The sequence below is a fragment of the Blennius ocellaris genome (genome assembly GCF_963422515.1).
Source record: "Blennius ocellaris genome assembly, chromosome: 23".
NCBI lineage: Eukaryota > Metazoa > Chordata > Actinopteri > Blenniiformes > Blenniidae > Blennius > Blennius ocellaris.
In genome coordinates, this window is record NC_137672.1 from 14,894,019 (window position 1) to 14,918,734 (window position 24,716).

The 24,716-nt window shown below is 46.4% G+C and overlaps 2 protein-coding genes across 3 annotated transcripts in view; one reads left to right on the forward strand and one right to left on the reverse strand.

The window, feature by feature from the left end:
* Positions 1-2,306: 2,306 nt before the first annotated feature.
* Positions 2,307-7,471, forward strand: rcor2 (REST corepressor 2; the record flags this gene model as incomplete). The annotated part of the gene is made up of 13 exons (XM_080519303.1): positions 2,307-2,430; positions 3,993-4,049; positions 4,283-4,363; positions 4,543-4,595; positions 4,841-5,002; positions 5,091-5,215; positions 5,314-5,380; positions 5,484-5,723; positions 5,833-5,910; positions 6,031-6,088; positions 6,333-6,400; positions 6,678-6,836; positions 7,094-7,471. 13 exons carry the CDS (start codon positions 2,307-2,309, stop codon positions 7,469-7,471), a joined length of 1,650 nt encoding a protein of 549 aa, XP_080375429.1.
* A 4,272-nt stretch (positions 7,472-11,743) lies between these two features.
* Positions 11,744-24,716, reverse strand: part of mark2b (MAP/microtubule affinity-regulating kinase 2b) — a 46,316-nt gene continuing 33,343 nt past the window's right edge. For both annotated transcript variants that reach the window (XM_080519171.1, XM_080519170.1), the window contains exons 16-18: positions 20,087-20,353; positions 12,900-13,009; positions 11,744-12,095 (exon numbers count right to left, since the gene is read on the reverse strand). In XM_080519171.1, the coding sequence (XP_080375297.1) occupies positions 11,746-12,095; positions 12,900-13,009; positions 20,087-20,353 (727 nt within the window). In that variant the 3' untranslated portion in view covers positions 11,744-11,745. The remainder of the gene's footprint in view (positions 12,096-12,899; positions 13,010-20,086; positions 20,354-24,716) is intronic.

A 24,716-nucleotide genomic window follows, 5' to 3' on the forward strand; every position in this document is an offset into this window, starting at 1 on the left:
AAACGCATCTTCAAAAAAACAAAACAAACCCGGCTGGTTTAAGAGAAGAAACGACTCGGGGTGTAAATCCACCACCATATCTCTGTGGGGGATTTGTGCTTTAATTGCTAAAAGAAGAAAGAAAGAAAATGTATATATATATATATATAATGCCACCCTATGATGAGAGGCTCCCTCCATTCACACAACTTGCAGCCATGAGTCCCTTTTAGTTATCAACTTTATTTATGGGCAGCGAGTCAAGAGAGAAGCACAGGCTGTCCTCTTGCAAACTGCGAACGACAGAAAAGAATTGGTGTCGTTGTGTGACGTTGTTGGACAAGTTGTAGGGAAAGTTGTGAAGCCTCCGCTTGTGTTGTTGAGAGAAACCCCAGCGAGTAACAGGAGCCGGGTTTGAGCTTTACAAATGACCCCCACCGTCTCACCCCGTTTGACCTGTAAACAAGATTTAGTGAAATGCATGGCGCTGCTAAATGTTGATTAAGCTACTCTGCAATCGAGGCTACCGTGATCGAGGCTACCACGACCCCCCCTCCCTTCCCTCACCCACACCCCCAGCGACAGACAAAGACCCCCAGAGAGTCTCGGATACTCTTTATCTGTAGATGTGGATTTTATTTATTTTTTATTTTATTTTTTTTAATCCTTCGGACGACGATGATGATTATGATGAAGACCGAGACACAAACAGAAAAACACAGAGAGAGAGAGAGAGCGTGTGTGTTGAGCGGGGTGAGATAAGTTAACGTGGGTCACGTGACCCAGCGTCCCTGCTTTGTTCTGGCTGCAGTTCAACTTGGGTAACTGGAGAAAGAACGAGAAGGAAAGAAAGAAGCTGGATACATGCAAGTGTGTGACGTCGCTCCCTTCTTTCCCGTCTCTGTGTGTGTGTGTGTGTGTTTAGGGTGAAATCGCAGCTTGTTGGACTCAGTTTGGATTGAGAGTTCATGCTGTGTCCTGACTTGACCGGCTCGTCTTTCTGTGAGACTCACTGGTCCAGAGAGAAAGTGGCAGGGGGCAGAATAGTAAAACACTCACTGGTGATGACCCATATTCTCATTTTTTTTTTTTTTAAGAGTTTTTTTTTTTTAACATTAATGTGCCATCCCCGAGCCTGTGTATGAGGGAAGTGCCATTTCTGTCAACTGTTTGCTCCATTTTATAGCGATCGTGTGCTCATGCAGGAAAATCGCATAGTTTCTCTTTATGACATCATGTGGGGAAATGAGCTTGATCTTACTGATGTGCTTAATAGATTCGGTATAGTATTAAAAATACAACAACACACAAATGGTAGCAGAAGCTAGTTTTAGCTGCTTGGTAGTAACTGTAATGACGCACATGTTAGCGCTTAATGTCCCCAAATCTCACCTTGTCCTGGTCCTTGGATGATGACATCCCTGAAAATTTCTTGCAATTCAGGCGAGTAGTTTTTGCGAAAAGTTGGCAAAATACATACAAACTAAGAACTAAATAAATACACGCAGACGAACGAACACATGACTTTCTCCCCCGACTTTCATTGGCGAAGGTAAATATTCAGATACATGCTGCCAAATGGCGTTTGTTGATTTCCGTTGGTGATTTTAACATGTTATTAGCAGCAACAAGGGATGCTGAAAAGGTCACCAGATAACAGGGAAACCACTCAATCTGAAACACCAGAAAGCTTTTGTCCCAGAGAAAGAGCTGGAGTCGGTGTGGACAGACACAGATTTTCACAAACTCGGGTCAGATTGAGGCCATTCAGACTCCAAAAATAATTTTTCTCAAGTGTTTGGTCATTAATTCCATTGTGCTCTACATGGAAAAAGATGTGTACAGTGTTCTCTAGTCTAAAATGATCATTTTCGTGCTGATCATGAAGCGGGAGTTTGTGATTTTTAATCCAAATCACGTTGCTTTTCCATTACAATGCGGTTAATCTATGAGTTTAGTGAGTGTGAAGCACAAACAGAATCACATAAGAGCGATTGCAGTAAAGTTCAATTTTAGTGATGAGAGTACTGATGTTGATTAACCAATCAATTACTTGCTCTCGAGTGTTTTTTAACACATTTAGCCTCGTGTAGTTGTTTCTTCCCAATGAAACTCCTAATGTCATGAAAGAGAGAAAAGCCGCAGACATAAATCAAACAGATTTAATAATGGAATGAGGTAAACATAAGGTATTGTTCATTTTCACCTCATTGAATGGGGTTTGTCTAGAAGAGGACAACACTCACAAATCCAGAGTTTTTCAGTGTTGAAATTGTATATTTAGGCGTTTGTGTGTGTGTGTGTGTGTGTGTGTGCTTGTTGCAGCCATGCCCTCAGTGATGGAGCGCTCGGGGGCTGGGGTCCTGTCCAGGAGCCGAGCCAAAACCGTAACCAACGGCAACAGCCAGCCACACTCGGAGGAGGAGAGCAGTGATGAAGAGCACGCTCACGGTAGGTGTTTCACACCGACTTCTGTTTCACTTCAGCCACAGATCGAACGCCCTTCCTGCCGAGGCGGCCTGTTCGGTCCTCTGACGAGCATCTCTACACTCACACTCGTCTCACCGGCTGATTCACATGTATTCTTTTTTTTTTGCGTAACTGCAGTACTTATTTAGTCTCCTCCGTCATCCTGCCCCCCCTCCCCCCACCTCTCTTGCTCATCATCCTCGGCCCACATGCACATTTCTCCTCCCTCTTATCGTCTTTCACCCGCCGACCTTCTCTCCATCTTTTAGGGACATATTTGTACTTCACTGCTTCCTGTCGCGCCTCTTTCTGCATCATTTCTTCATCTTCCTGTCTCCGTCCACTCCTCCGCCCTCTCCACCCTTCCTGTCCTCCGTCCCTGAGGAAACCATAATCTGCCTCCTCCTCCTCGTCTGCTTCCCTTCTTCTCATGTAGCCTCATCTCTCCATCTCCAAGTTATAGCTTCACCGCAGCACTAATTACTGAACGTCTGCCACCAGCTCTCTGTTGCAAATTCTGACATGTAAAAACAGTAATTGCAAGTTTGCCCAATTTCTTAAAAAGCCGTGTATGTTTGTGAGGAATCAGGGCTGGTTCCCATCTTCTTCTTCTTTTTTTTTACATCTTATGCAAACTAAAGCTCTTAGTCACGTGCAGTCCTGTTTTAATAGTGCAGGAAAGGCCGAGAAGGTTTTGTGTTCATCTGCATTAAAGGACCGATCCATTAGATTTAGGGACGTTAACCGCTAACTCTTTCCTCATGTCCTTTCTACGGATGCACCGAGCCACATATTTTCACTTCCGATCCCGATACCTGAATGACCAATACTATTCTGATACCAGAGCAGTTTGGCTTAATATTAATAGAGGAGCTGCTTTTCATTTCTGTGATCTCGGCGCCGTTCTCGTCTGACTGCAAACTGGATTTCCTGACTCGTCTCATTGAGACCCGCCTCCGTTCAGGAAATCCATTCCACATTTTGCAGCCAGCGGCGGGGAGACACTTGTGGACTCGTTTCAGCAACAGGGATCGGAAATCTCCGCAAGTTTGGTCTGAGATTTCCGATACGTGAATTACGTTGGTATCGGATACGGATACTGGATCGGATCGGCCCCATCTCTACTATTTTAGATCATCACACTAACGTTCCTTTGTGACGTTCCAGTGATAATAGCACTAATACATCTCTCAGAAAGCCTCTTGGTAAACTGGTGTCAGAGCCGTTTCCTTCGATAATGACTGTTCTAGTTTTAAAATGGTTACTTCTTGAAATGCTTGTTGCCAAAATGTTACTTTGGTAAACCATTTCTTTACTTCAAAAAAAAAAAATCTGTCAGCTTGGTGAGTAATATACAAGGGTTAAATGATGGATAGTTGTACTTATAACACGGTTATGGTTGATATGAATTAATCTGATGCGTCATGAAAAGAGAGAAAAGGTCACGCAGTGTCTTCGTCCTGCTCCTGGATTCACAGAATCCTGATTCTTCTGTTGTGAAAAAAAAACCAACCCGTGTTCAAGTTGTGTTTCTCTCCCCACAGACAGCATGATCAGAGTGGGAGGAGACTACCAGGCTCAGATCCCAGAGTTCAAACCGGGTAAGCTGTGAGCCTGGGAGGAAACGCAGATGACGGGAAGGACGAGAACTGTAGATGCATAGAAAGAGAGGGAGAGAGAGAGGCTGAGGAGGAATGTGAAACGGAGGGCAAACCACTAATGTTGCAGCAAAAACTATAAGAACGTAGAGGTTTGCATTTCCAAGGAGAGCTTAAAGAAACAAAGCTATTTGTGTTGACTGTTGTTGTTTTCTCTCTCTCTCTCTCTCTCCCAGACAGTGCAGCCGGCTACGCTGAGAAGGACCAGAGGAGCATGTTGGTGTGGTGTCCCAACACCCAGCTCTCTGATGCCATGTGTAAGCCCCGCCCACCTCGCCGCCATTAGTACAACCTCACACTTTAACTGGAATAAAACTCTGTCCGTCACGTTTCATACACTATCTTACACCCTCGTCGTCGTCGTCTTTTCTGATCATATTATTTTGCCTACTTTCCCCCCCTCATCCTGATTATTTGTGACTTTCTTTCTTCACAGTGGACGAGTACATCCTCATGGCGAAAGAGAAACATGGATACAACATGGAGCAGGTACGATGAGTCGCTGACGGTTATTTAACCCAGAGATCGCTATCAGGGTGTGTCGACGAACTTCTTTTGTTGTTTTATCTTTAACAATATGAATTATTTGTGTTTTTGCTCATGTATATGGAATATATTTCAAGCGACAGTCATAAAGGCTTTTACAACACAACGTCTGATGAAAAGAACAAATCAAAAGTTCTCTGTCTCTTGACCTGTGGCTGCCTCGGGTTCCCGCCTCTCGTCCTCTTCAGGCTCTGGGCATGTTGCTGTGGCACAAGCACGACGTGGAGCGCTCGCTGGCCGACCTCGCCAACTTCACCCCGTTCCCCGACGAGTGGACGGTGGAGGACAAAGTGCTGTTCGAGCAGGCCTTCAGCTTCCACGGCAAGAGCTTCCACCGCATCCAGCAGATGGTACGCCGCCGTCGGGGAGAGGGGGGGGGGGGGGTGTTTCCCACGACGAGCGAAGCGGCAGCGTCTCACGTTGTGGCGTTGTTTGTAGCTCCCAGACAAGCTGATCTCCAGCCTGGTGAAGTACTACTACAGCTGGAAGAAAACCCGGAGCAGGACCTCCGTCATGGACCGACAGGCCCGGAGGCTGGTGAACAAGAGGGAGAAGGACGACAGGTTTCAAATCTTACTCTTATTTTTCCTCTTACAAAAAAAACCCAAAAGTACTAAATCCTTAAAGGAAAGTAAAGAAAAGTGTGTTTTTTACTTTCAAGTAACGACGAGCTGGAGGAGGGAGAGCGTGTCAGTGACAGTGACTTTGAGATCGACGCCAAGAAGGAGGTGAGCACCCTGCATGTGTGTGTGTGTGTGTGTGTGTGTGTGTGTTCAGCTCATCCATCAGTGTAATGGCGTGCTGACGGTCTGTGCCGGTGCGTCTCCACAGGCCCTGAAGCAGAACCCCAGCAGCGCCAGCGCCGAGAAACCCGCCCCGAGTCGCTCCGGCCCGGTGAAGAAGGAGAGCCTCGGCGCCCAGTACCGCCACCACCCGCTCCGCGCCCGCCGCCGCCCGCCCAAGGGCATGCACCTGGAGCAGGCGGACATCATGTCCGTGTCGGCCTCCCACGACGCCGGCGTCGTGACGATACGCCAGCTGGACACGCAGCTGGTCTCGCTCAAGAGACAGGTATGAACCGCCGGGGGGGGGGGGGGGGGGAGAGTTTCAGAGGAGCCCGGTGCTTCGAGTAAAAACTCCAGAGCGTCGGCTTCATTGCGTTTCCGCCGTTTCCCCGCAGGTTCAGTCCATCAAGCAGTACAACAGCAGTTTGAAGCAGGGCGTCACCGAAGGCGTCGACACGTGCCGACCCTCCGAGGTAACGCAACTTCTCATTTCTTTTCCTCCTCCACTCAACGCCCTCCTGTCATTCCAACCTCTGTTGGGATCCAGATTAAACCCCCCCCCCCCCCTCTCTCTGATCTCCCCCCCCTCCCAGCCGGCCCCAAAGATGAACTCTCGCTGGACCACGGATGAGCAGCTCCTGGGCGTGCAGGGTGAGTGACAGGCTCCTCCCACCACACGTTGGTGTTGCTGTTCTCTGCCGGTACAACACGTCATCCAAGTCACGCAGCAAATGTGTGTATTTTTAGAGCGTGATTATTGTTTTATCAGTAATTCGCTGAAAAAAACAACAACCCATCAGTCTGATACCAAACGCGGCAGAGAGAGCAGTTTGAATGTTTGCAGGTCAACAGAGCAGCACTGTCGCCTCATTTCACCCGCCGCTTGTCTTTCCAGCGATTCGCCGCTACGGTAAAGACTTCACCGCCATCGCTGAAGTGATCGGGACCAAAACACCGGCTCAGGTGAGCCTCACCCCTCCCCCTCCACCATTTATTGTCCTCAGATCTGTTATTGTGACCTCGGTGTCACCCTCCATCCCGCAGTTTGTTTCAGTGAGCCGCCTCTCAGCCGCTCATCTCTCCTCCAATTTCTCCCACATCCCTCCGTCTTTACAGGATAAATATAATCTCCATTATCCGTCCTTTCATTTGTCTTCCTGCCCTCTGTGCCCTTGAGCGCAGTTCAACTCTCGTCGCTCACTCTTGCCCACCCCTCCCCCTCCCCTCGCTGTCTGCTCAGGTCAGCTCCTTCTTCGTGAGCTACCGCCGCCGCTTCAACCTGGACGAGGTGCTGAGGGAGTGGGCCGCCGAGCAGGTGGCCACCAGCCGCGACCAGAGAGACCACCGGAGGGGCGGCGAGGACGTGGCGGCTGCAGACGGAGGCGCCGAGGAGGAGGAGGTCAGGACGGGCTCGTGGCGTTGAACATGTTTATAGAGGCGAAAAGGGAAATGTGTTTTCCCAATAAAACAAGGTCCAATTGTTGTTTTTCTCATCTTGATCGTAGAAGTTCTTCATCAGTTTGTTCTTTCTGACTGAATTGATTAAACAAGTAATCGATTGAGTCGATTCCAGGCCTGAGGGACTACTTTCAGCTGCGGATGTGATGCTGGTGATGTCACGCCGACTCTCGTAACGTCCGATTCTTCCTTCTTCAGATCAAAATGGAGGACTCTCCCTCAGACGCTGCCGGTGACTCCTCTCCTCCACCCTCCAACCAGATCCCCGCCTCCTCTTCCTCCTCCTCCTCCTCCACCTCTCTCTCCCAACCTCCCCCGCTGCTGCGCCCCGCTCCTCCGTCGGCCCCGCCGAGCCTCCTCCGCCAGCCGCCGCCGCTCCAGACACGCCCGCTCCAGAACCGCACCCCGCACAACCACCCGCCGCCGCCGCTCATCCGGCCCGCCGTCACCTCCACCTCCACCTCCACTGGGAGCTCCGGCCTCAGGGGATCTCCTCCCAGCTCCTCCTCCTCCTCCGCGGGGCAAATGCCGCCGTCGCTGGTCGGGATCAAAGTGGAGCAGACCAACTCGCACTGATACACTTAAAGTAGAAACACACACACACACACACACACACACACACACACACATATACACACCACTTGACTATCTGAACATGCTCAGGTCCCACCGGTGACATCACAGCTGCAAAGGCTCAGTCAGGAACAGGTCTGAAGCCCCTTTACTGTCCAAACACCTACCTCCACACACACACACTTCACCAAACACACACTGGATCATAAAGCTGTTGAAGGAAGCCATGGCCACAGAAAGCCACCCGCTTGTCTCCATGGCAACTGTTGGAACATCTGGATTGTGGAGAATGACACACACACACACACACACGCTTATATATATCTATATCTTTATGTATACTGTAGGTAGGCAGGTATGAAGTCATCCAAACAAGCTTCAGGAAGCAGAAACCATGAAGGAGTCGAACCTGCAGCTCCTGAAGACACGAATCCCATGTTTTCCCCGTCGAGCTCTGCTTTAAAATCATGGACCCTCAGCGAGAGGCGCCTCCTCTCCCATAGCCATGTATTCACTAGTATTAACGGGAGTGACGTTTCCTTTCCCCTCTTGATTTTGACTAGGCCTCTTTTAAAAAGTGAGCAGGTAGTTTAGTGAGTAGCTTAGATATTTTATGACTTGAGCACAAAGGAGTGAAACTGCCTTCAGCGACGCAGCTCGTCGTCACGTTCTGCCAAAGTCTCGTACTGCTTTAAAGAGCTCGTGGTCACACTGGTGTCAGGAGGGTCGGTGTTTTACGTTTTCGACTTCTTTGGGGAAATGTGGCGAGTCCAGTGAAGGCAGCTTTCAGGAAATGTCGAGTCCTGCTGCCGATCGACTCCTCCGTCTGTTTAACCAATGAACTGTGGGGAAATGCAGCAATGGAAGCGTTTTGTCATCCCCTTTTCAATTGTTTTCCTTTTTGTTCCTTCCTCCAAAAAGAAGAAAAAAAAACTGCCTGTGTGCCGTATGTGAGAAGTTGTTTACATTGTGGAAATTGAACTGTTTGTGTTTGAGAATTTTTTTTTTTTTTAGAATAAAAACAAATGACCAAATCAGTTTGTCCAGTTTCTCAGTTGGATGTGATCTTTACACAAAAACAGTTGAATAAAGAGAAATTGCCAAGTTCTTTCAGTGTGCATCTGAAAATAAAATTATTTACTAAAGTATTGTAAAAAGCTTCTCAAAACCTCACTTCATTACCTTTCCATCTTCCTTTCCCACGTTAGTTAATCCTAATTTAATATGCAAATAGCGCTGCGCCGTACCCAAGACCTGATTGGCCGAGCCTCCGAAGCGCGCGCTGCTTGAGGTGGAAGGAAACCATCTTCCACCTCCTCACCTGGAGACCAGAGATGCCTCCGGTAATATCGCCCCCTGCTGGTGAAAACAGGTTTTGCGGCCTCTCGGTCAAATCTGCCAAGTTGCGATCTGCTTTTCCGCCGCTAGATGTCCTCAGTCTCCAAACTTCTATTAAGAAAAGTGAAAAGCAAACTTATTTCCCGTTTCTTTTCACCACCCGGATATTTTCAAACTGAAAGTGAAACTTGGAAATAAGGCACACATCGGCAACAATTTAAAGCTACAATATGTAATATTGTACCTTATATATACAATATAATATACAACCTTGCAATTATCAAATGCAAACCGGTAGATTTTTTTTTTCATGATGAAATTTCAGATTATTTTAAATCTTATGAACAAAATGTTAAATATGAACATTGTGGGGACAATATAGAATTTATTGTTGCCTGCAGACAACAAATGGGGCTCCGGTTTTGACACTTGGTTGCGGTTCAGTCGATGAAAAAATCCTCAAAGCTTTACATTTTCCAGCAACATGTTTGGAGTAAAGAGAAAAGTTGTGAGGTTGAATATGGTGAAGATAGATAATGAAAGACGACTTACTTGACACGGCGGATTGATCTCGATTGTCACATAATGGATTTCAGAGCCAAACTATCATTATATCATTGTTTTTATTACTATCATTGTAATTTTTCACCATTTTGTCTTTGCACAAAAAAAACAAATAATACATTTTTCAGGAGTTGATCACCCCTCCCAACCCCAAAAAACCCACCACTACAGTTACAGTTTGCTCAAAAACACATTTAAAATCAATGTAAATTACAGCAATGTAAAACGAAATAATGTAAAATAAAATCAACCCTGAAAGAGATAATATAACAGCAACAGCCAGAATAATAATTAGAATCCAATACCCAGCACCTTAATACAATGATGAACTTTTTTTAAAGGAAATTCTGACGTATTAAAAACTGAAAAGAAAGAAAAAAAAAAACCGACGTGTCATTGTGAGAGAAAAAGAAACTAAGTGTTAAGTCAAGCAGAACCAGCCTCTCTGCGACCCCCCCCCCCCCCCCATCTGTTTGTTTTTCTTCTGCATTGACAAAAAAGAGAGAGAGAGAGAGGGAGGGAGGGAGGGAGGGGAGGAGAGGAAGAGGCCACCTCTGTTTCTGTTCTGCGTGTGAAGAAGAAGAAGCCTTTCCTGCTTCCTCCGTTCTGGACTGACAAGGCCTGTTACTTCAAATAAAAAGAAAAGAAAAGGAAGAAGGGCGAACATGAACGAGCAGTAGTCGTCACCACCACCATCAACATCATTAAATACACGGAGATCTCCTGCACTGGAGGGGGGGGGGTGTAAAGGTGCACTACACTGAAAAAGGCAGCGATGATATGATCCGACGGACCCCCCCCTCCAAAAACCAACCACTCCCCTCCTGCACCTCCTCTATACACTCCCCCCCCCCAAAAAAAAAAAAAGATTTGTTTCCAACAACACAAAAATATATTATCAAATCAAAAGTAGAAGAAAAATAAATCACCATCCGTCAATTGTTTTGTTTTTTTTTGGCGTTTTTTCTTTTCTTTTTTTCTTCTTAACTCCAGTGATCATTTTATAATACACTCACACACATACTGTTTGTTACAAGACCTTGTATCTGTGTGTCTGCTGCTCTTTGGGAAGCTGGGGGGGGGGGGCGAGGAGGGGGGTGGGGGGGTCTGTGGGGGGGGCGTCGGTTCAGGGTTGACATTCTGGATATGAAGGCGTGACGCCAACCAATGATACCAACATTTAAGAAAAGCAACAAAAAAAAAAAAAAATCATTCGTGCTGACGCGTGTGCGACGAGAAAAAAAGAAAGAAAGAAAGGTTTTCATCTTCAAAGGCAACATAAAAATCCGACAGTCCTCCCGCTCCCCTCGTCTCCGACGTGCCCCTCTTGTTCCAGTGCACAACTCTTTAAAAGCCATAAAAGAAAGTAATTAAAAATAAACAAACAAAAAAAAAAAAAGGAGGGGGGGGGGGCTTTAAGTTGTAGTCCGCAGGATCGAGGATCAAATCTGAGTGGACGAGGCGGTGAGAGGAAGTAATAATAATAATAAAAAAAACATTAGGAAAGAGGAGTGAGAAGGTGAAGAGATGGATGTGTTTGTGCCGAGTTCAGTCTGAAGTGATGGTGTGTGTGTGTGTGTGTGCATGTGTGTGTGTGTGTGTGTGTGTGTGTGTGTGTGTGTGTGTGTGTGTGAGTGCCCGGGCTCAGTCAGTCAGAGTTCGCTCACTTTCGGAGGGTTTTTAATCGGAACAAATTTCAAATCAAACGCTCCTTTCAGTTCTCACACTCGACTTCCCGTCAACCCCCCCACAAAAAAAAATAGTTTCTTATTTCTCTGCTCTGTCGTCCACCCCACTGAACCCCCTCCCGTCCCCTAAACAGGACCCCCCCACCCCACCCCCACCCCCAGAATCAGAGCTGGCAGAAGAAGCGTGCAGAGAAACTGAATAAATAGCAGGAAGAAATGACAGGAGTGGTTCAGAGTGATCAAAGTGTGACTCCTAAAAAACAGAGAGAAAGAGAGAGAGAGAGCGAGAAAGAAAGAGAGAGATCGGACATGCAGAAGAGTGGAACGTCTAAGTAGAACGTGACAGGGAGGAAAGAAAAAAAAAAAAAAAATCCCGGCAGGGTCCGCGAGTACTTCACAACTCAGAGGAACTCAGAGTCTCTAAAGGCGGGGCCTCCTCCTCCTCCTCCTCCTCCTCCTCCTCCTCCCCCCCCAAAACGTCTCGAAAACAACGGCTTCCTCGCGTCGGAGGACTGCTGGCCCCACGCCAGGCCTTTTCGTCGAGATGACCATCGTGTCATTTTCAAAGTGATCCCACCTTTTTAGCTTAACCTCCTGACCTCCCCCTCCTCCACCACCACCACCATTCTCCCACCTGCGGCCCCCCCCGCCCCGCCCCGCCCCCCCCAACTCCCTCGCGCCCGCCCCTCACAGTTTGAGCTCGTTGGCGATCTTTGAGGCAATGTTCTTGAAGGCGATGGACGTGCCCGAGATCCGCTTGAAGCGCACGCCGTTGAGGGAGAGGCGCGGCAGCTTGCACACCTCCATCTCCCACTGCACGAAGTCGTCGCGCGCCGGGTTGCCCGACATGCACAGCAGCATGTAGCGCTCGCGCAGCTCGTACTCGCAGCTGTTGGAGTCGAGCACCTTGCGGATCTCGCGCATCATCTCCGCCGGCTCCATGGACGACGTGGTCTTCATGGACCAGGTGAAGCGCAGCGAGCGCGGCTTGGCCGAGTCCTTCTGGCCGGCGATGGCCGGAGGGGTGCCAGTGCCGCCTGGGGGGGGAAGAAGAGGAGGAGGAGGAAGAGGAGAGAGGATGTTCAGAATCTATGGAGGGAAGGTTTGATCTTAAACAACAAAAAATGACAGCAAATGACTTGCATGTTGATGAAATTGGAGATTTACGCTTTTTTTCACAAAGCTAAACGACATTTATTTAGAACCGTCAGAGAATATACATTATTTCTTCATGATTTGACCGTTTCGCGTTTATTATTTCATTATTATTGACGTCTATTACAAGAAAGTTGGACGCCACCAGGATGGAGACGGAAACGGTGGAGCTACACTGAGGAGAAAAGCACTGTGTGGCCTCATATTGTCTTTATTTAGGGTTTTGGATCAGTTTGTTAAAACATGTTTTACATGAAGACGTGCAACTTTAGAGAAATTCGGACCGTCGTTTCAACTCATCTCTCCATTTCCGTCCAACAAAGCCACCGGTGGTTCAGGAAGACGTTTCACCCGGTTAAGTATTAAGACACTTATCTGCTAAGTCTCCATTCATTTGATATAATATGCATGGCACAACTCAATTTCACACTAGTTAAAAAAGAAAATCCATGCGTTTTAAAAAGAAATAGCAGTGAATTGCGAGGAAATTCTAAGTTCGTGCACAGAGAGGACGCCTTGATATTCAGATTTTGCTTTTTTTACAGTGGACTGGCAAAAAAAAAAAAGAGCAATTCAGGGAGAATAAGGGACAAATATTATCCTTATAAAGGGTTCAAATGTGCAGCAAGGCTGGAAACGGTTCAATAGAATGAAGAGACGAAGACGAAGGTTGCAGCTGAACTCACCAGTGTTCCCAGATCCAGGTGAGGAGTTGTTCTCGTCGTTGTTGGAAGAAGACGACAGGACGCCGCCGGACGTCTTCTCCGACTTGTCCGCCGTACCGCTCAGCACAGACCTGCGTGGGGCGATGGGAGGAGGAGGACACGAGGAAGGATGGATGGATGGATGGATGGACAGGAGGAAGAGGCGAGGAGCACAGAGAGAAAATCCAGTGTGAGAATTTAGATATTTTTAAGTCAATAAAAGCAGAGACAAAACAGGGAGAAGTGGAGAGGAAGAAGGGAAATGATGTGAAAATGTATGAAGACAAAAACACAAAAAAAAAAGCAAACATTTTTTTTTTTTTTTTATAAAAGAACCCACGTGTGTGTTTGTGTGACACGTCACAAAGTGTGTGAATGTGTGCCGATGAGTGTGTTTTCTGTGGGCTGGCACACAAACACACATTTGGGTACTTGGGCTCTTGATTTCCCCTCAAACACACGCACACACTCTCACTTACACACACCACCATGCAGATCAACCTCCAGATTGTCACTCAAGTTTCTGGGATGCTCCGATCGTCCCCCCCCCCTTGATTGAGGATTCAATTCCCACCATCACCAAACCAAACTACACCTCCGGCTCGGCTTCCCTCTCCCATCCATTCACAACAAGCTCAAATCACGTCCAGGCGGATCCCAGGCTACTGATTGGCAGGCGGTGTCGGTCGAGTCTGGGGGGGGGGGGGGGGGGGGGGGGGGGGGTGTAGTGGGGGGGGAGGGGATGGGGGAGGGAGGGAGGGAGGGAGGGGTTTGTCGGGCTGTTCTGTATCTCACCTGCTCCCCTCATCCTGACCCTCTCCCTCATACGGACTCCTCGAGAAAAATCAACACAAGTTTAGTTGGTTTTGGGGGGGGGTGGGGGTAACTCGGGCTCTTCGACAGATAATAAGATCAACCGGGTGAACACAGTCCCGCTGCTCGCCATGCCGGCCCCACACCGCCGATCCAGCCTCTTTGCTGATCCGCCGATACGTTCCCACTCAGATTAACGTCGACGGGACAAAGCTTGGACTCGTACCAGTCCAGTCTGCGCCAGCGCTCCCATCACCGGGCTTATTTCTATTCTGCCAGCCGAAGAGGAGGATTATCACTAACGATACCATCGCCTATCTGTAAATTGACTACCGCTTCACAGCTGGAGGTGTAAAACAGTAAAACATTATTTTAGGAGACTATAAAACTTATCAGCGTCTCCAATGGACTGATCACAATTTTTAATAAGATTTTCTTTGGATTATGTCACATCAGTGATTTGAACAAACAACAGTCTGGAATAAAAGTCTATTATATCACCTTATACAGGATCTTCTAATCGTAAAACTTGCTTAAAACTAAGTTGTATAAACACTTGAAATCATAATCCAAACAAAAAGAGACGGGATGAATTACAAAGTTAATGGGCTCAGACTATATAAAGAAAGTGAACTACCTGCATTGGGTGTTACATTGAGGTTAAAAAATAAAAGCCAAATGAAGGTAAATATACTTTTATGGGGTTTTTCTGGAAATTTGCTCAAAATCTCTGATTCCCTTGACAATAAACAATTAAATTTTCTTCATAACGTTTTGAACCATAAAGTGAAGCGAGAAGATTATGAGATGGTGTCATGCAGCAGTTTGGTGAAAAAAACCCCCAAAAGATGAGACGTTCAAACCCAAACTAGTTTCAATCCGGTTGGCGATGAGAACATAAAATGGGGATGAGGATCAGAATCGACTGGATGGAGCGGTTTGGAACGGAATGGACGGATGAGGATGGAACGGTTTCGGAGCAGCATGGTGAGGGCGAGTCCCGCGTCTGAAGGAGGTTAGGAGTTATTGACGATCCCAGCACTGCGTTAAAACCTGTATTAGTAATGTTGGACCTACACACGGGCCGTTTACACACATTCTGTCTCACACACACACACATAATACACGCACCATTCAGACATTCTCTCCTACGGCAGCAGAAGTGACAAAAAAACAAACAAACACTGAAGCACAGAAAGCAGACGACAACAGAAAACGGCAACACACATGCAGACGATGAGAGAGAAGGACAAATCCCACAGTATATGGTCTTAAATTCATTGTCTGGGGGGGAAATGGGGAGGGAGGGGGGAAGGCATCATTCCCGTTTTGACTTCTGATGCAAAATAACAGGTGATAAAAACCTCCTGCAACAGAAGCATGGTTAAACGTATAGCAAGAGGTCATGACAAGTGGAACAGATGGGGAAAGAAAAAAATATGTTTCATGAGCATTTCTTAAAATAATAAAATAGAAAGGTAACATGGTGGTCGATGTAAACTCTGCTTGCGCCGTTTTGCATGCCCCCCCGTTTGTTTTGAGGTGAATGTGTCGGGGATGCAAAATGACTCGCAGCAGAGGGAAACTGTGACATAAAAGGAGAAATGGATTCATAAGATGAACATTTAATCTATCGTAAAAAAAAAAAAAAAAAAAAACCCTCACTCATTACTGTGCACTGATCATATATGTAGATTAATAAAACTATTTTAAGCCAGTCATCTCTCATTTTAACAAAGTGGATGATTTAACAAAGGAGTCACACGTTTTCCCAACCACCAGGGGGAGCAATTGCCCAGACGAGCAGGGGAATTGCTCCACCAGCTGGTTCAAAGAGACACTTGAAAAGTCAGTGTATGAGAGCGATGCAGGTAAAAAGGTGTTCGTATGTGTTTTGCAAGTACATATATATGGAGGAAACGTGTTTGTTTATGTAAATATCAGAGCAAATATTTGTGTGTGTGTGAGTGTGTGTGTGTGTGTGTGTGTGTGTGTGTATGTATATGTGTGTTCACAGCATAAATGTCTTTTCCAGCCAGAGAAGGTCAAAGCCATCCAGTTCTGCTGCTGCCGCTGTTAGAGAGCCAGTGCCAGAGTGAGAACAGAGCGATGAATGAAAGAGGAGTGTGCAGCCTCCAGGAAGGAAGATATAGAAAAATGAAAGACGTAGAAAAGTACAGCCTGAGAAACACTGCAACCCCCCCACACATCCCCCCCAGGGTCCTCCTCCTCCTCCGTCCACAATTACAACCAACTACAGACTCAGCATGAGAAGCCACTTCCTGGTTGGAGTCGACAAGGGACACAAACATCCGTGTCGTTGATTCAGGGGGGGGGAAACTTTGACTCCGATGACCAAACGGATGGAAGCAGAAAGGTGAGATGAGTTGATGATTTGGGACGTTTAGCTTGTGGCGTTAGTGTTGGACAACGGTTAGCGACGCTAACCAACCCTGAGTCTGTTTCTCTAGTTATTTTATGTATCGACACAAATGAGTAAATTAGTAAAGCATTCTGGTTAAGATTTAAAAATTTTTGTCGCACCGCCTTTTTTGTGCACAAAATGATTAAAACACCTGCCGCTACAGCTGCAAACGTGAAGGGGTTAAAACGCATGAAGGGCGTGTGTTTATGATCGATTAAGCCATTAAAGGCTCTGACCTAAATCTGGAGAAGCTTCAGGGGTACGAGAGCTCACACACACTCGACCTACGAAGCGAATCGAGGAAAAAAAACCAACCAAAAACACAAGGGTGGAGGGTGAGGATGAGGAAGAGGCGGGTGGGAGGGATGAAGAGGAAGAGGGGTGAGGTGTTATTGTGCCGCGTGGTGATGGAGTGAGTCAGTTAAACGAGTGCATGGCTGGGTGAGGGAGGCGAGTTAGTTCAAATAAATATGAATAAATGGGGGAAAAAATAAATAAAAAGGGCACTCAAAATGAAATTGTTGCCAAAAAAAGGGGGCCAAACCACAGAAAAAGAGGAGAAAAGGAGAAGGCTCCAGGCACATAAGGAAGATATCAACAAAAGCTGCACGAAACACCAAAAAAGGAAAAAAAAAAGAAAAAAAAGAGGAAGTATATATATGTAAAATATATATGAAGGAGAGAGTATACGTTGATGTATATCAAGGGGTTATATTTAACGTTGGGTATGTTGCCTACCTTCTCGGAAACCTGAACGAGAGATTTCTACAAAAACAAGAGGGATAAAGAAAGAAAGAAAGAAAGAAAGAGAAAAATAACGTATGTATAAAAACGCACGTAATCATGACTTTCCTGTAAAAGACAAGCTTGTCCTCCCGAGGAGCAAAGTTTGCCTCCACACCCGCTCGGGATCGAAGCAGCAAGCAACACCGACATTAAACAACACAAGAACTTAGCAGAAAGAGAAACTACCAGCCGCCCAGTGAGTGTTGGATGTAGGAATTATTGGTGTTCTCGCGTGGGGGAAGAAAAAAAACAAAAAACAAAAAACAAAACCAAAAAACATTTATAAAAGCACACCAGTGGGATTTAGCTTAAAACTATTAAGATTTAAAGAGATCCCCGCCCCACCCGGACATGAAATGAAGCCCTTCTTCAAACACAGAAGTCCTGGGAAACCCTGAAAAGAAGTGTGAGGTCACAAGTGCAAAAGTGATTTTTTTTTTTAAACAAAAAAGAAGGGAGAGAGAGAGAGAGAGAGTGGAAACCACTTCCTATAAACACACAAAGACACACGTAAAATGGAAAAAAAAAAAAAAAAAGCACAGGTTAAGCAACAACTTAATTTTTTAAGAAACATTGAGGAAATTAACGTGGTTCACACGCATGCAAACGTACGACTTGAAGGACCAAACATCTCTCCAGAGCAGCAAAGTACAGCGGTGAGCTTATGTAAATGTTTAAAAAAAACCAACAACCCAAAAAACATAAAAAAAAAAAAACAACAACTTGTGTGTGTTTGTGGGGCCATACTGTACAGATGAAAAACAATCTCCGTCTCCACCACTTCTGCTTCCTCCCGTCACATCAAGTTATGTGTGTGTGTGTGTGTGTGTGTCAAGGTGTCTTCACTAGCGGTATTTATAGTTGAGGGAAAAGTGATATCTCCGGTGTAACCATGGATACTGTCGCCACGGAGCTACAGTATCTCTGAGTGGGAGGACTGGAGAGTGGCTGTGCCTGTACCTCCGCCTCTAACACACACACACACACACACACACACACACACACACACACACACACACACACACACACACACACACACACACACACACACACACACACACACACACACACACACACACACACACACACACACACACACACACACACACACACACACACACACACACACACACGAACCCTACACCGTGGATGAACGCAGGACACTTGATCATTCTCAATTTCTTTCTTTTTTAGGCCAACAAAATCACTAAAAATACAACACACTCATTCTTTCCTCTCGCTCCCCTCCTCGCACACATTCCCAACACTGTATTTATAAAACACCTCCGGCCTCAGAGGGAGAAACGACAGGGGGGGGGTGGGCAAAGTTTCCACCTTACCTGCTCTGTCAGCTTTTTATTCTTTCCCTGCTCACTTGGCCCTTCTTCCTCAGAGTTTCCCCTCGCTGCCCCTTCAAGCCATCAAGTCTCATCACTTTCAGCCGCGTGCGTCTTTCATTCTGATAATGGCCTCTGATCATTATCAGCCTCACTGCGCTCCATCGCCACTGGTTCTTTTTTTTCTTCTCCCACTCTCATTCTGACCGAGCTACTAGAATAACTGCCGACAGTATTTTCCTATAAATTTATTCCATTTGGCCTGTTAGCTGAGAAAATCGCATCTTTCACACCAAGTGTGAATCTACCAAGTTCAAAGTCTCTAATAATCCTCTCGGAGTAGTGCAGTGTAACTGAAAGAATAAAAAAAACAACCTTTTTCTTCTTCTGTGCAATTTTTCTCCCCCCCCCAGAAATTATACAAAACGCACTGTAACCAATTACATCTGCAGGTCTCCAGCGTCCACACTGAGATCCGACTCCCTCAGCTCGTGAGGAGACTGAAGCCAGAGCAGCTATTTTCTCTCTGCTCTCAGGATATTAAAGGGCAACCGGTCTCTCAGCGTAGCCGTTCACTTTTCTGTTCATTCATGTGATCTGGGACCTCTCCAGAAGAGCACCGTCAAGATTTTTTGATTTAATTCCACCCAGACGTCACTAACCCCGCCTCTAATGTGGAACCTAATAAATAAAGTGGTCACGAGGAATCATTGGCCACCTCTGGACAGGTCCGACCAATCGGATCACAATATGCCCTCAGTGTGTTCTGGGTAAATTGGCCCTTGTTATTTCAGAGGGTTATGTATCACAATCTGCAGCGGGTGTAAACAGGGCCGGTGCACTGTATCTTTCTGGAATTCACTCCCATATATCAATGTTGATGTCAAAACTTATTCAAGCCCCAAATGTGCCTTATTCCCAGTTTGTAACAGTGTGTGATGGTAGTAGAATAAAGTTCAAGTATCGTGAGGCCGGGGTCAAATATCCTCTTTCATGGGAATTTAATTCTGGTCACCCTCGTCTAATTCGTACTGTAACTCGTGGGGCCACTCGCTCATGTTTTCTATTTGTGTTCAGCTCAGCCAAGACAGAAGCCACTATTTATTTTCCAGAAACCAAAAGCAGATGGCGGACATATCATCTCGTGCTGTATTCATTTACACAATATAGTTAGATCAAAGGTGGAAAACAAACCCGACTTCCAGGGAGAATGAAAAAATATATAAATAAACAGCGTTGGCTTTCGTTACGACCAGGTCCCCATGAGAGTCATTTAAGTGCTGCAACGTGCACTTCGGGCCCCGAGATGAAAACTAGGCCAGACATGGCACCACAACCAAAATTACTCCTCAGTCACCGCTGCTCTGAGCAAAATTATAGGGAAGACACAGCTGTTCCCTTCCTCTCCCTTTCTACTGCGAGCACAGTTACAGATCAGTGCGAGTTTAGTGATAGATGAGGCCGCCCCCCCCTTCAAGTAATACCCTGAAGAACCCGGCAATGACATGGCCGCGCACTACGATGTTCCTGAGGAAACGAGCACATGAATGACTTGTAGCCCAAACCCAGTCATTTTCTGGGTCACGCCGAAACCTCAATACCGTTTTAAGCGGCGCTGGAAGCAGGATAATAGATACGCTGACTGCTCATCGCCGCTGCTCTGCATTTAACACGCGGCTTTGTGTGACATCTCCTCTCCCGTCCTTCCTGTTTTGAGCCGCTTCCTTCCTCTGCTGAGAATGCAGTGTCTCGCCTGAACTGTCGGCGGTTTTGAAATCTTTTTTTTCGTGCGTCTCCTCGGTACTCACTTGCGTACGAACTTGGACGTGAACTTGCTGAAAATCCCCGTCGCGCCGTGCGTCCGCCGGGCCTGGCTGTTGCCGTGTGACAGTGACGGGGACGCCGGCCCGCCGGGGTAGGCGGAGCCCTGCTGGTCCCGGGCGCCCCGCTGCTGGCCCGCGTGGAACGTGCTGCGGATGCCCACCCCTCTGGAGAAGTTGGTACGGTCCGACACGGCGGCGCTGCTGATGTTGTGGGCAGACGGGGAGGCACCGGGCGGCCGTTGTGGCGGGGCACTGTGGGGGGGGGAGGGTGGGGAGAGACGGCAGAGGAGCAAGAGTGGAGGGAGGGATGGTGAAGAAAAGGTAAGGCAGAGGAAAAAAGGGGGGGGGGTAAGAGAAGCAAGTGGTCAAGGAGGAAAGATGTGTGAAGAAATAGAAGAGGGAAGAAAGGTTGGAAGGTGTGATGAGAATGAGGTGGTGAAGAGGAGGTGCAAATGAACGGGAATTCAGGGTGACCGAGACGGGATGGGAGATGAGGGAAGGAAAAAAAAGAAGAGTAAGGACAAGGAGGATGGAGTGAGAAGGGAAAGGAGACATGAAGTAGACAAAAGTGTAGGAGGTGGTGCAGGAGAAAAACAAAAAAAAGATAGGAGTGAAAATTAAAGGTGTGGGAGGAAAACACAAAGTTAGACAAACTGCAAAAGAGGAAACAAAATCACTTCCCTCTTAAATGCTATTTAGCTTGAGGTCACTCGGCTTTCTATGTCCCTTCAGTGTCCTTATGTTTGAAGTAATCCTTCAATTTGGCCGAGTCACTATGTAAGGCCACATTAGGTCAGTGACACGCCTGCATTTACAGTTAAGCCTGTTTGTGTTGGCTGATCGACAAATCACCACAGACCTGCAGCTCCCCGACAGTCTCCCACTGTAACTCCTCTCTAAAAACCTTGCTTTATGAACGTGTGCATCCTTTATGCCGTGCCAGCATGAGGCACACCTGCAGCGTATGGCGGATATAATGAAGCGCAAACACAAAACACAGAGCGGGGGGAAAAAAAAAAAATGCAAACACTCAGGAATTCAACGCAGCTCGGAAATAAACGACGCAATGTGCTGTGGAGGAACCGCAGCAGAACCACACAACTCATGGCTGATGTCTGCAAGTTCAGTGCAGGACGAAAAAGAACACCCTCCCTCCCCCCAAATAACCTTACTTACAAAAATGACTCGACATAAATCACATTGCAAACTCCCCCCCCAGTAATTCTAACGGTGTCTCCACCACCGTGTATCACATTTCAGTGTTTCTCCGTTGCTCTGGGAAACAACAAACTCCCAACACTCGGTCTGATCCACTGCCCGAAGCTCAGGCTTTGTTTCCTAAGGCTTATTACGTAATGTGGCTTCTTTTAAGCTGTGGTTTACGTTAACGGTTAAATAACTTGTATTAGGATTTTTTGACGCGTGTGGGAATAATGGGAAAATTCTATTCTAGACTGCTCTGGGCGCAAGGTTTGCTGGGATAAAACGTTCGTGTGAAGGTGACTGGACAAGACATGAAACATTCCCACACAAGTACACTCAAATGCAAAAACAAAAGAAAACCCCAGAACAACAACGACAACAAAAAAAAGGAGCTTTTCAGTCAAGTTTCCAATGAAGCGTTGTGACAAACAGCTCGAGCGCATCCATTAATTTGACGTGGATATGCTCGAGTTGCCTCGATGGATGAAGGGTACCTGCGCACGTCTGCAGGTACAAATGCAAGGAGAGACAAGCTGGATCAGGTAGATTAGTAAGGACCAGTGTGACATCTTAGAAGCATGGAAATGACTTCGATTGGAGGGGTTGCATACTGCTAAGAGGAGGGTGGCTGTAATATTGCCTGAGTTGGTTTCGGTGAATGAGCGTCTCTCGCCAGAGTTTGGTTTATGGTGGAGACGACGCGTCAAAACACAGAAAGAAGGTGGCGGCAGGCTGGTGCGTGTTCATGGTGCAGCCAGATGCTTTCCCCCCCCCCAACAGCGCACACATGAGAAGCACACCGTAGACTGCACTCTCGTCATTAACAGCGCATGAATAGTGATGCCCTTGAAAGCGATGTACGTTTCTAAAAGCGGTAATTCGGGAGGTTTTGGGATTAATCTATGAATGGATGGGAGTTCAGGGCACAGAACAAAACAAAAAAAAAACAAAATAAGGGCCTATTCATCACTCAGGGTACAGTCTACGTGTGGAGCGGTACCTTCTCTCCAGCGTTCCCAACCAGGTTCTGAACAGGCCAAGCTCACTGCTGAATGACGCATGCAACAGAACAAGACTTCAACATAGAGGCAGACAAAAAGCATACAGCCAGAGGGCCACCTTGACATTTTACTCTGCAGGAATTCTACTCTTGACATTTGTGGGGTTCTTTCCCCTTGAAGACAACTATCACAATAGAGGTGGTGGTGGTTTGGGGGGGGGTGTCTCTTCTGTGTGAGCTGCAGGTCTGTTTAACCTAAGATGGGACTTAAAGGCAGCGGAGGAACATCCTCAAAGACCCTCCGCCCTGTATTGTGACATATGGCAGGCAGGGGAATTAAACCGCAGCAGAAAATATCAAAGTAGCCCTTGAAAAAGACACCGTGAAGCAGGTAAGCTCACCCACAGAGCAACAACAACAGCACAAATGAAAACCCAGACAGCAAACAGACACTGCTTGGGGCCGGTTAGTGCACCGTGTCACCGCACGGTTTAAAGCTAAATTCAGGACGACGGGGTTTTCCCAGGCATCTTCACATGTGAGACAAGGTTTAGTTATCGGAATCAGACTGAAGGAAGCATTGACCAACAACTTGAAGAGAAAAACACTGAGTTTTGATCCTCATGTACACAACTGAGATGACCTTTACGGGCCAGGGAAAACCCGTTGGTGAACAAAAAAAAACAAAAAACTGGGGAAACCAATTGAGCACAATATTAACACAATATTAAAAACAGGTCGACAGGTCATGCAACACATTTCAGAAAAATACACACACAGTAACAAGCATTGTCTGGTTCTCCCCCAGGGAATCAGGGTATATTTAGTGTTCACTTCTTTCTGAGAGTGATATGGGAAAATCAAAGGCCTTACTTAGATTCAACAAATAAATGACATATTTGAAGTAAAGTTTGGTTTTGAAGTATTCTTGTTGTTTTTCCTGATGTGATCCATGAGTTTTGATTGTTGCATTCAAAGTGGTAACAAAAGTTTATTTACAACCCCCCCCCCCCACATTTTACACATTTAAGAAGCCATTAAAATATGAGGCCTTTTCTTCAGCAGCAGTCGACGTTATACTGCCCTTTGGCTCGACGCGCAGTGAACGGATCAGGGCTTCTATGAACTGTCGGCTCATTTAGCTATTAAGCCAGCCAATAACTTGGCTTGTTTAAAGGGCCGGCTCACGTAAAAATACGACTGAGGTTTCCATGTGTGGAAACATAATCCTTGTTGGAGCATAAACGGCTCTTCTCCGACTATGACAGTTCTCTTTCCTGCCAGGAAACAAACAAGTTTTCTTTCTTTCTTGAAAAAAAAAAAAAAAAAAGCCTCCCTGGTCTGACGGTGAAAAACCTGCTCATCTTGTTCCGGGGCTGGCTGTTCAGCTACGGTCCACCGGGCAAATCGGGAGGTTTGAATGTCACTTATTGGCCAAAGACAAGTTATGTCAACATCTCCACACTTGTGCGGGGCTTTTCGGAGGAGCACAAACTAGTTCCTGGCTGTTGCTAAGCAACTGGTGAGTGTATGACCGCTCATCTCAGAAATGTTGAAAATTTCACCATGGTGATTTCACGGAGGTAAATGCATAGATACAGAAAGCTGCTCTGCATGCTTTACACAGCAGTTACGCAACACTGATTTTTTGTTGTTGTGGCCATTTGTGAAGAAAACAGTCGTCGTCAAGGGACTTACTAATGGCTTTTACATTGTATTTTATCTGAGCTTTTCATATGCTACTTATTAAACAAAAAGAAGAAACAGAAACATAACGTTTTTTTCTGGTCAATCTTTTCATTAATTGACAAATTTATCTCTGTGCTAAAGCTCAAGTTCACATGAACTAAAAAAAAAAAAAAGCCATTTTAGTATCAGTCAATGTCCTTTTTGTTCGAATACAAGCCAGACTTTTTCTTTCTGAAGGAAAAGGTCAGAGAAAACGCGGTCATCAGTTTTGCAGAACAGCATGTCGACCTCGGAAAACAAAAGAAACATGCTGGATGTGATCTGCGGACACCTGGATGTGCAGGTCAGGTCGCAGACGAGTGGATGACAAGACACCTACAGGTGTTGGGTGTTGCTAACAGGCTGTTCAAAGTGGGGAGAACCCGAGCATGACAGCCATGTGATCTGTGACAGGAACAGTCTGACGACACTGGAGACGGTAAATCCTGTAGTTTAGAAGCCCAGCACTCTTTAGTTTGTACGGGTGAAAGCGACTGTGTGTCGCTGCTTAGAAATCAACTGAAAGCATTTTTTTTTCAAATCATGTTTCAGAAAATAAATGCATGCATTTACGAAAGTGTGATTTCATCTGGAGAATCGTCTTCCAAACGCGAGCCTTGTAAAAGTGGTGGGGTTGTTTTACTTGCGTAGCTGCTTTATACTATGACCAATACAGTAACTAGC